General features: G+C 49.6%; 1 protein-coding gene across 1 annotated transcript in view; it reads left to right on the top strand.

Annotated features, from left to right (window-relative positions):
- Positions 1-12,357, top strand: part of LOC311363378 (ankyrin repeat and sterile alpha motif domain-containing protein 1B-like) — a gene marked incomplete at both ends in the record, with an annotated part of 49,600 nt that overhangs the window by 19,554 nt on the left and 17,689 nt on the right. Inside the window, 3 exons of the mRNA XM_084483322.1 lie at positions 9,370-9,752; positions 9,910-10,329; positions 10,851-10,973. Of these exons, the coding sequence (XP_084339448.1) occupies positions 9,370-9,752; positions 9,910-10,329; positions 10,851-10,973 (926 nt within the window). The remainder of the gene's footprint in view (positions 1-9,369; positions 9,753-9,909; positions 10,330-10,850; positions 10,974-12,357) is intronic.

Genomic DNA, 12,357 nt, shown 5'->3' on the forward strand with positions numbered 1-12,357 from the left:
GTAGGACCAATCACGATGCTGCTGCTCACAGGTAGGACCAATCGCAATGCTGCCAATCACGGCCTGCGTTTATGAGTTACGGTAGTACCATGCCCTCCTGTCCCATAAGCTACAGTAGTGGTCCTCGGCCGCCCTGAACTGGTTCTTACCAGACCTTCCTAGTTCTCCTGCACCATGACTTCATCTTACTATGTATGTGAGGCAGTGGCGGCTGGTGGTTTTTAAAGTGAGGGAGGAAGGACTGCGCGCTTGGTTGCCATTGTCCTGCTTGCACTGTTAGTGGCATATGGTGGCATAAGTACGTGAGAGGAGTTATTTCAGGGTGTTTTGGTGAATTACAAAATAGCAGGGAGGGATAATTATGTGAATAAAATTTAAACAAATCCACCAGTGGCAGCATTGTACTTTGAAAGCTGGTTGGCAGCATGTCTTGGACTAGGGCAGATGGAAAGGACGCAAAGCCAATTAATCAAATCAGGCCTACTCTTCATTTGTAAAACTAAATAAAAAAATCTGGGCCTATCATTGGGCCTATTTTTGCCCTCAATGACTGAAGCTATTGGTTGTAATTTGGCTATGTTTATTTTCAGCTACAATTGTTTTAAGAAAAATGAAGACACAAGACCAAAAGTGATGCCATTTAAAATGCATCACGTTCTGAGTCATTCACTAACATCCTTTCCACAATATTAAACAGAACGGTCAGAGTAACAAACAATTAAAAGAACAACAAAAACATAATTTCACAACTATTGAAATGGGCTGTAAACCTAACATTGTTTGAGGCAAATGTGGATGTTAATGGATGTTTCAGAATGTTGGTCATGGTGTTAAGCCAAATAAGATTGAGGGACTTCATTCATAGATCTGACCTACCATACCAAACGGGATAGTGATGGGAAGTGATTTCAGAATAACGGCAAGTGTAACTCCACGTTTTCGCCACCCTTTCAGATGGCTTGGTAACCCAACGGTGGAGTACCGAAAAATAGGTAGACTCAGCGTGTTTATTTCGGCAGACTTTTGGTGGTGGAAACGCCAATATAAGCGAACCGAACCGCACCGCTCGGTGGAAACGGCAATATAAGCGAACAGAGCCGCACTGTACGGCAATGAACAGTAGCGCACCGCTCGGTGGAAACTAGGCATACGAGCGGGTTTGTTGGTTCTCGTAGCCTAGAGAGTAGAGACTTGACGGGATAAACCCTCCCTCCGGGCTGCTCCACAGCCAGGCTCCTGCTTATTGGTTCATAGCGCAGCCAGGGCTCCAGCCTATACGTGAATAGACGTTGACACGATTCAGATCCCTTAGCTAGTCCCACCCACTCAGAGGAGGACTTTGCTCCTCTCGCCCATTGACTCCCATGTAACTCACCGGCTGCCAGTAGTTTCCGAAAATGAATGGGAGTCAATGGAGGCTGAGGGAGGAATGTCCTCCCCAAATTAATATCCAATAGGCGATAGGGGGTGCTAATGTCCCTTTACCCAGGGAAACGAACATTACATGTGCAAAGGCATTAAAGCAGTCATATTTAAGGGCATTAATTCATTACAGTAGTCTGGGCAATCTACATTTTGTTATTCTCAACAATGTTAAGGAGGATCTTCGCCCCCCCCCCCCGTCAACAATCACACCTGCAGTAGCGCACGTCCGCGATCCAACCCCCCCCGCCCCCCCCCCCCCCCCCCCCGTCAATAATTTGGATTGTGCCCCTCTAACAGAAAAGCCGGCCCCATCTCGGCCCCCCCATTAAAACCGGTCTAGAATCGCCACTGGTGAGGAGACCTCAAACATCAAGGGTAGAAACATGTACGCAGGAGGCCTGAGGCTGTACTGCTCCTTTGATCATGTGGAAAGTGTTTGTGGGTCAGGACCTTCACATGATGAATGTTGAGCAGGATCAGATGTTCCCGAACCAAGGAGCCGTTTGTAGATCAGCTGACAGACCCTTATGAATCGCTCATTGTTCTAACGCGGTTCTTTTAAGGTTTGTTTTCCTCAACACGTTGAGATTGTCCTGATTATTCCTGTTGTGCTTCGTGACGTGGGCGGTCTCCTGTCTGCGTCCTCAGGTGTTTTGATTGTCTGATTCCCTCATCAAAATAACACCCCAGTAGAAAACATCATTTAAATACATCAGAAGTAGTCACCAGAATTTCAACTCAAAAAGGCAAACTGAACCGTATTCAAAACGTGTTCACTTGATCTGTTCTTCGGTGAGGACATCAACATACTGTATATGCAGATCGATAGAGAGTATCTCAACAGATCTTTGTAAGTAGATCCCTATCATTTTGGAATGATAAAACAGGCATTTAACAGTTGCCCTGATGAAGGCCTACAATGGCCGAAACATGTTGGCAACTTTTTAAAAATTCCTATATGAATTAGCCTATGTATTAAAGCTTTTTAACTTCAAGAAGAGTGCCTTGGTCACCCTATCTTTTTAGAAACCATGTTTTTGTATTCCAAAGAGCACCTATGCCCTAACTGATATACTTAATCAGAACTACGCCGTAGCCCTCCAACCTGTCTACCTTTGTAGGCATTTAACAGTATTTGTATAAATTATAATATACAGAGTAGAACAAGCCCACATTATGAGTTCAAACACAACCTTTAAGATACACGTTGACTAGCTGTAGCTTAGCGCACTACATTTGATTGGTCAGCGTTGACAAGCTATAGCTTAGCGCGCTACATTTGATTGGTCAGCGTTGACAAGCTATAGCTTAGCGCGCTACATTTGATTGGGCAGCGTTGACAAGCTATAGCTTAGCGCGCTACATTTGATTGGTCAGCATTGACTAGCTATAGCTTAGCGCGCTACATTTTATTGGTCAGCGTTTACTAGCTATAGCATGAGGTATGAGGATTTGATGGATCGGCATGTTTTAAAATGTATGTGTAAGGAAAATTGGAAAATGGAGTCGCTGTGTTGTGGTATGTGCGTAAACATATGCCAGGTTTGGGTGTATAAGACATGGAGAAGGGTTTATGACGTTATTTTAGTTCTGTTGCTCCATGCTTCCTTAAACTCCTCTGCTCTACTTTTGTTTTGAATTAGTTTTAGTGTCGTGGAAATTCCAAAAATAACAATGGAACGTAACAGAACTTTTTAGCATTTCCCCATACACAAACACACAGTGTACACACATGCGCGCACACACACACACACACACACACACACACACACACACACACACACACACACACACACACACACACACACACACACACACACACACACACACACACACACACACACACACACACACACACACACAGTGTACGAAGGCGAAGTTGAGGATTTAAGTCTGAATGTGTATCCTGTATTTATTTGTATACTGACTGTGTGTGATACAGGCATACAGGTGTGTGTGTGTGGGTGTGTGCATGTATCTGGCTGCTTCTGGCAGTGTGTGTGTACGTGAATGCATCCGTGGATGTGTGCGTGTGTGTGCGTGTGCGCCCGTGTGTGTTTTTGCAGGAGCAGTTGCTGCAACAACTTTGATCTCACACATCTTAGTGGTTCAAAGCTCCTTTTGAATACTCAATATACATAAGGACACACACACACACACACACATGGCCCCCTACATACACACACACACACACACACACACACACACACACACACACACACACACACACACACACACACACACACACACACACACACACACAGACCCACGCCAACGCCAACGCAGGGGGAGAGAGGGAGAGCCAGAAGAGGGAGAGATGGAGGGGGAGAGAGAGAAGGAGGGAGGGAGAGTCAGAAGAGGAAGAAAGGGAGAGATGGAAGAGGAGAGAGGGAGGAAGGGAGAGTCAGAAGAGGGAGAGATGGAGAGATGGAAGGGGAGAGAGGGAAGAGGAAGAAGAGAAAGAAAGACGGAGGGATGATGAAGAAGAGTGAGAGAGAGGGGGGAGAGTGAGATGTGAGGGAGGAGGATGTAATGGGTGAGTGTGAGCGATTGCTAACATGCCAATAAAAGAGAGAGTGGGTGAAGACGAGAGGAAGGGAGTGAAGAACGGCTTAAAGGAGGGCAGAATAAACAGCGCGTGGGAGGAGGCAACGCAGAGATGACTGAAGAGAGTAGAGTAGAGAAAAGTTACTTTGTGAAGGCAGGAGAAGGCCTCTCTCGCTCTCTCTAAGCTGTATGACTGGGCGAGCCACCCCATCGCTTGCTACCGACAATCCTGGTCGAGAGAGGCCCAGAGGCCTAGTGTGTGTGTGTGTGTATGTGTGTGTGTGTGTGTGTGTGTGTGTGTGTGTGTGTGTGTGTGTGTGTGACTCGTCCTGGCGTGGGCGGGCGGTTAAAAGCAGGAACTATTTTTAACCTGAGATCCGTCTAAACTGTGCTGATGTGTGGGGAGGGGGGGGTGGGGGGGAAAACTGGCTTATGTTGTGCAAGTGATATGGGTTTGAGGGCTCTCTCTCTCTCTCTCTCTCTCTCTCTCTCGTGGTTTTGGGGCAGCAGTCGCCTGGTTGGTAGAACGCATTAGAAGACCTGCAAACCCAACAGCTGGGAGCTCATTCAACAGGAAGTTCATTAAAGAGTCAGGAAGTGTCATTGATACAGCCTGATGATGTCACAGCACCTTATCAAGGCTGTTGGGGGTGAGACTTCAGACTGAATGAACAGGAGAAAGAAGATCACCCATTGTCAATCAGGATCAGGGTTAGTCTGTCTGCCTGGCTGCCTGTCTGCCTGTCTGTCTTTCTCCCTGTCTTTCTCCCTGTCTGTCTGTCTCCCTGTCTTTCTCCCTGTCTTATCCCTGTCTGTCTGCCTGTCTGTCTGTCTGTCTGTCTGTCTGTCATTGCTTGTGTCTATAGAATATGATCTTCAGTGATACAGACCAGTAGAGACGCACACACACACACACACACACACACACACACACACACACACAGACTCACAGCAACAGAGTTTATGTTATATTAACATATTCTATTCCTATTTTATTATATATATATATATTTAATATGAAATATAATATTATACAAATATGTAATATTATATTTGTATATAACAGAGAGAGAGAGAGCGCGAGAGAGAGAGAGAAAGAAAGAAAGAGAGAGGATCAGAGGAATGAGAGAGGGAGAGAGAGTAACATGAACCAACATCTGTTTCTAACACACAAGCATGAACGCACATACACACACACACACACACACACACACACACACACACACACACACACATGCACACCCTGTCTCATTCCTCTGATCTCCTCTCCTTTCCTCGCCTTTGCCAGGAAATGTCGTCATAGCTTCATTGGGGGAATGGGTCAATCGGGTTACAGCGAGAGACAAGCTGATTTCCGTGGTAATATGCTCTGCTGGCGGGGATACGGCGGCCCCAGCGGACCCCCCACGGTGGGGGAGGACCCACGTGGTGGGGGCGGACCCCCCTTGTTGGGGCGGACCCCTGCAGTATGGGCAGACCCCCGCAGGGGCCCCACTGTAGGCCGTCTGGTCGAGGTACTCAGAGTGTTTAACTCTCCTCTCTCCCGCCCCTCATCAGATGGGCTCTGTGGTTTCTAACCTAACGGCGTCAGACAGTCAGACACAAACTGAATGTTTCTGTCTCTTCAACGCTTCACAGAGTATTCATTTTATTAATTTATATCAAACCCATCTGGAAATGATGCATTGAAAGCAGCATAGAAAAATATGGTTCTCAGCTTACTGGTTCTCTGGTGGATCGTTATAGAGCCGTCAGGAACATCATATATACATATTCATGTATATCAGGGAGCTTGGTGTGTGTATTAACATATGAATGGCTGATCCTATGGCTCAATAACCTGGTTGGCAGTGTGGCTTTGGTTGGCATGGTAACTTTGATCGTCATGGTAACTTTGATGGGCATGGGCACTTGTGTGTAATGGTAACTGGTCACCATGGTGACCTCCTCGTCGCCATGGTGACCTCCTCGGCCAGATCTCTCAGTGGAACCTCCTTCCTTGCAGGAGGAAAGTGTGTAGAGATTCGAACAGCCTCAGAACGATGAACCAGAACCACACACCAAGCACTGCAGCAGAATGCTGACGAGCTCGAGGAGAAGAGAGGATTTATGTACTGGAGCCTTAAACTCCACCAGGCTGCTACTTCTTACCTCTTTAAAATTCCCCCTGGTTTGTGTGTGTGTGTGTGTGTGTGTGTGTGTGTGTGTGTGTGTGTGTGTGTGTGTGTGTGTGTGTGTGTGTGTGTGTGTGTGTGTGTGTGTGTGTGTGTGTGTGTGTGTGTGTGTGCGTGCATAAGGAATAATGCCAAACATGAATGACGGTTCAGCTGAGAGAAGCTTGATGCTCCGTATCGAAGAGATCTGCCTTTAGACACAGCGGGACCCCAGATATGGAGGATAGCTGTGTGTGTGTCAGTCAGAGTAACGTGTTCTCTTTGTAATACTTTGTAGAGCCTCAACTTTATTTCCAAAGTTTCCAGTAAAGTTTGAGCTAATCTTCCAGTAAAGTTTGAGTTATTAATTATCCTGCATTCTGCAAACTCTCTCTCTCTCTCTCTGTTCTCCTGTTCCTCAATGTTTCTCCCTCACACACACACACACACACACACACACACACACATACACACACACACACACACACACACACACACACACACACACAGACTAACACACACACACACACACACACACAGACTAACACACTTAGCCACCCAGAACTGCAGGAGAGAGGGCCTTTCTGTTACCATGGCGACCATATCTCACCTGTTGCCAGCAGGCATAGAGCTGGGGTGGACAGACGGACGGACGCCGCATGGATGAATGAATGAAAAAGATGAATGGATGGGGGGCATTGTGCAGAGACCCAGCTTCTGAGTGAGTGACAGGCTGACCTCAGAGGTGAGCTCTGACCTCAGTCCCAGGGCTTTAAAGGGCCAGTGAACCCTAAACCTCTCTGGTTCTGTTTTAATTGTGCTGATATATATTATGATCATCCTACTCTGCTCCAGCTCAAGTCCATCTCTCCTGTCAGCCTTCAGAGGCTCTTCCACAGAGGGCCATTAATTACCTTTCAATCTGAATTACGATTATGGCTTCTAACGATTATGAAAATGGGGGGGGGGGGGGGGGGCTCCGCTCCTGCTCTCTCCTTCAGCTCCTGTGGGTCTGAATCCACTTTGGCGCAGCTGGTATCTGCTGGAAGACTGAACGTGTGAGCAGCAGAAACCAGGAGGGCGTGAGGTGGAGGAGATGAGGAGAGACTTTGACTTTGAAGAGCAGAAGACAAGTCGCAAAGAACTCAGAGTGGAGAATCCCTGCAGTTGTGTTTTCTGTCATTATGCATCATTATCCTGATAATATTGAGATAACACATCTAATGAGGGTTTGCGATCTTCCTCTCCGTCTAAAACCACGGGGGGGAAGGAAAGCGAGCTTGGAGAAGATGAATGTTTAATACTGTTGTCCTGTTCGGTGCATGAGCAAGCTCATGATTTCAAAATGGATTTCCTGGCATCATTTATGTATCCATTTGTGCATCCATTTGTGGTGTGGTCATTTCAAGGAGAAGTCAGTAGAAGAAGTAGGAGAGTACCCTCGACTGATGGTTCCTGTGTTTAGAACCCAATAACTCAAATGTTGATGGGTGCTCCTAGCCTCCATCCACGGTAAATGTTCTTTAAGGGTTCTTTAAATGTTCTTTAAGGGTACTTTAAGGGTTCTATAAAGAACCTTGCGTTGCACCACGCTAAACATGCGGTTGTTTCCTGGGTTGCTCACTGTGGTCCTGCTAAACCTTTTTAGCAGTGGGCAGAGCCTCGGGAACCCTGGAGATGGTTCCTCTTTCTGTTGGGGGTTCAGATCCCGATACTGGGTGTCCGCATCGACACGCGGTGCTGGAATCAGAGTGGCGTAATGAGAGGAGCGTGAGGTGTAATGAATCCAGCGTCCCTCCCTCGGCGAGAGGCAGAGAGAGACAGTGTCTCGATCTGAGTCCTTACGTAAGCGAGCTGCAGCAGCTCTCTTGAGTCGGAGGCTCTGGCGTTATGTCATTTTATTATTGCTGTTTGCTCTGCATATGGTAATGAGTTCGAGGCCTGCTTCTGGGTTTGCTGCTTTCTGTGCGTGAGGACCAATTAGAGGGCTACAGTAGAGAGGGGGGGGGGAGAGGGTGAGTTAGAGAGAAGGGGGGAGAGATAGAGAGTGAGTTTGAGAAAGGAGGGGTGAGAGAGAGAGAGGGGATTGAGGCGGGAGAGAGAGAGAGGGGGGGGGGATGGAGGGAGCATGATAAAGAGAGAGATTGAGAAAGAGAAAGAGAGAGACCATGTGAATTCCTCAGATGCTGTTCATCCTGAAAAAAAGCGGTCATTACTTCTGTTAACAGGATTTGGGACATAACAGCTTATTATGATATTAGAAGTCTGGCTGCGTTTTGTGTTATAATCAGGTCTGAACAGCAGAGTAATACGACATCAATCACAGGCTCCTGAAATGGAAAGCGCGTGTGCGTGTGTGTGTGTGTGTGTGTGTGTGTGTGTGTGTGTGTGTGTGTGTGTGTGTGTGTGTGTGTGTGTGTGTGTGTGTGTGTGTGTGTGTGTGTGTGTGTGTGTGTGTGTGTGTGTGTGTGCGCTTGCATGTATTAACCTGATAATAATAATCTGTTGTACCTTCACTATGTAAATGAAATGCAAATCATGAGTAATAGCCATTAGTTACATGTGAAGGACACACACGCACATACGCACTCTTATACACGCACACAATTTTGCTGAGGAGGCAGGGGAAGGCTCGAGGGGAATCAAGTTTGTCTCCGTCTTGTGAGGCGAGCACAAGAACAATTTCCTCTTCATCGTTCCCTCATGGTGGTTCTCCAGGACTTGGTTTGCAGACCAGCTATTGTCATATGACCCTCTGCAGCCCAGTCACATGACCCTCTGCAGCCCAGTCACATGACCCTCTGCAGCCCCGTCACATGACCCTCTGCAGCCCCGTCACATGACCCTCTGCAGCCCTGTCACATGACCCTCTGCAGCCCGGTCACATGACCCTCTGCAGCCCAGTCACATGACCCTCTGCAGCCCAGTCACATGACCCTCTGCAGCCCTGTCACATGACCCTCTGCAGCCCTGTCACATGACCCTCTGAAGCCCGGTCACATGACCCTCTGCAGCCCAGTCACATGACCCTCTGCAGCCCTGTCACATGACCCTCTGCAGCCCTGTCAATGCACTTAGTTCAAGTTTTGTTCCTCTCCTTTTATTTTCGTTTACCTTTGGCTCTTAGTTTGTCCTTTATCGTGGAGAGGTGTAGTCCGATTTATTAATATTGAATTGTTCCCCTGTGCTGAAGTTGGGATGTTTAAACATGTGTGTGTGTGTGTGTGTCTCCCCCCTCTTCCAGACGACGGGCCGTACCAGCGGGACCCTCCTCCCGCTCCCCCTCCTTCTGCTCCTGCTTCTGCTCCTGCTCCTGCTCCTGCTCCTCCTCCCCAGGCCTCCTCCTCCCTCCTCGCGGAGGACCGCCGGAAGAGTCACATCCCAGAGGAGTTTGCGGGCCTCCTGCACGGCTCGTCTCCGGCCTGCGAGAACCCAGACACCCCCTACAAACTGTACTGCCCCCGGGGCGGCACTGCCGCGCCCCCACAGACCGTGACTCAGACCCAGACCCTGACCCCCAACTCCCCCTACCACCTCCAACTCCCTAGGGGCACGCAGGCCCCCGCTGCCCCGCCCCAGAACCAGACCCTGAGTCAGACCCAGAGCCAGAAGGAGCTGTACTGCCAGGTACGTTCCTCCAGGCTCAGAGCCCTTTCTGATTGGTTCGCTTTGCGAGGGGGGAGGAGAAACTACAACGTGACAACAACAACAAATCCTTGAGTTCCGACATGAAGTTAAATTCTAATAAATCCAACTCTTTCATTTGTGTTTTTAATTCCCTCAGCGGGTAGACCGGTCCCGCCCGGCCCCGCCTCAACAGACTCCGCCCCCCCAGACCCTCCAGTCCTCTGGGGAGCAGCCGAAGCCGCAGGTGGTCTTCCGGACGGTCTTCCACACCAGGGTGAACCAGGCGCCGGCCCCCGAGAGCCCCGTCTCGCCCCGGGGCTACAGCACCCTGGGACACCGGCCCGCCCGCTCCCCGCGCCACTCCGCCGCCGCCGCCGCCGTGGCGCTGGGCCTCGGCGGGGCGGGTGTCCCGGGCCTCGACGGGGCGGGGGTCCCCGAGCTGGCCGCCGCGTCGGGGGGCTACGAGGAGCGCGCCTGCACCCTGGACCGGAGGAGGTCGGCTCCCCGCAGCCTGCTGGACCTCCAGCTCTCCAAGTCCCTCTCCGACTCCAACATCGTGGGCGTGTCGCCCATACAGGTCAGTCAGTCAGCCGACCAGTCAGCCAGTCAGTCAGTCACTTTATATACTGATTCATTTATGGAGAGTGGGAGGGGTTTATGGTGAGTGGGAGGGGTTTATGGAGAGTGGGAGGAGTCTAGGGTGAGTGGGAGGGGTTTATGGTGAGTGGGAGGGGTTTATGGAGAGTGGGAGGAGTCTAGGGTGAGTGGGAGGGGTTTATGGTGAGTGGGAGGGGCTTATGGTGAGTGGGAGGGGTTTATGATGAGTGGGAGGGGTTTAGGGAGAGTGGGAGGGGTTTATAGTGAGTGGGAGGGGTTTATGGTGAGTGGGAGGGGTTTAGGGAGAGTGGGAGGGGTTTATGGTGAGTGGGAGGGGTTTAGGAAGAGGACCTGATTTTTTCTAATATATACCACAGGACGTGATGTTATTGATCACATTATTGATAGCACTATTGATCAGCATTGACTGCAGAAATGTCCCGGTTGTTTTAAGTTGAGATGTTACGCATTAGACTTTAACGCCTGGTTGTTTTACATCAGGAGGAGCTGAGCTGGGGGTCCGGATACCGGGGCCAAGGGGCCGGCAGCCCACGGCAGATGGGGGGGGCCAGCCCAGGGGGGCGGCTGGAGAGGACCCCCTCCTTCACCGCCGAGTGGGACGAGGTGAGGAGGTTATTAGTAGTTAGATATTTAGAGTTAGCTAGCTCACATTATTTTAAATAGACATATTTATTATTTTTTTACTTATGTATTGACATATCTTTATCAAGCTAGTTAGCCAACAAGCTTGCTAGCTGTTGTCGTCTGTAAGATCTGTGTTTGTCGTCATGTTTGTTTGTGTGTCTGTCTATTTCGACAGTTCAATCAGGAGAGGCTATTATTACAATGAACCACGACATCCACTGTCGACCCGGTGATTAGGCACCATCAGGTGATTGGATGGAGACAATCCATGAAGCCCCCTGATGGGGTCCAGACCCTCTCTCTGGGGACGGTGGGTCCATGGAGCCCCCTGATGGGGTCCGGACCCTCTCTCTGGGGACGGTGGGTCCATGGAGCCCCCTGATGGGGTCCGGACCCTCTCTCTGGGGACGGTGGGTCCATGGAGCCCCCTGATGGGGTCCGGACCCTCTCTCTGGGGACGGTGGGTCCATGGAGCCCCCTGATGGGGTGGTTTGTTTTGTTGTAGCTAGTCAGTGGGCTGTTTGTTGAAGGCCTGTCCGTGTTTGGTGGGTTTTGTTGTGGTGATGTTTATTAGTTTTAGTTGTTTGTGTTTGTGTTTGTCTTCTGTTCACTCTGACGGGGGGAGGTCAGTGGCTAGTTAGTTGAGTCCAGACTAGTTGTTTGTGTTTGCTTTCTGTTCGTACTGAGGGGGGTGGGGGGGGTCATGCTGTCCCCAGCAGTGTTTTTAAAGAGCTGAGGGGCTGATTACAGGAAACACGTACTGCCCAGCCACGGACGGATTTTAATTAAACACCCCCTCAGATTTTAATACGGAAAATGTTGATGGTGCTGTCACAGCTGGGACCCATTCAACAGCCAATCATCATCAAGTTGCACTTCAGATCAGCCAATGTGCTCCCAGTGGCTGCTAAGTGCTGTAAGTGTTCCTCTTAGGGGAGGACGGGGGGAAACAGAAACAGATGGATCATTCTGCTGGGGTCGTCCTCCAGTGGGTTCTGGGGGGACGCCGCGGCCCCCTTTGGGAGTGGGAGGGAGGAACTAGGGAGGAGACCGGGAGCCAGCAACGCTACGATAGACCGCTAGAAGGAGGGGTTGAATACAGGTTATTGCAGGGTAGGTGGCAGTAAACAACGTGGTCTTTCTCCCAGACTTCAGTTAATGGAGTCCTTCTCCGTGAGAAAGTACAGTATTAGTTAGTGAGCTTAGATGTTAGTACAGTATTAGTTAGTGGGCTTGGATGTTAGTAACTTAGTACAGTATATTTGGGTTTATTTTGATCTCGTTCATGGAGGGCCGTTCCTCTTTGTGATGGATTCAGGGGCGTGGTCAGGGGCGTGGTCACTGGCATGCATCTCCACGGCAA

Source organism: Micromesistius poutassou (assembly GCF_964030765.1).
Source record: "Micromesistius poutassou genome assembly, chromosome: 18".
NCBI lineage: Eukaryota > Metazoa > Chordata > Actinopteri > Gadiformes > Gadidae > Micromesistius > Micromesistius poutassou.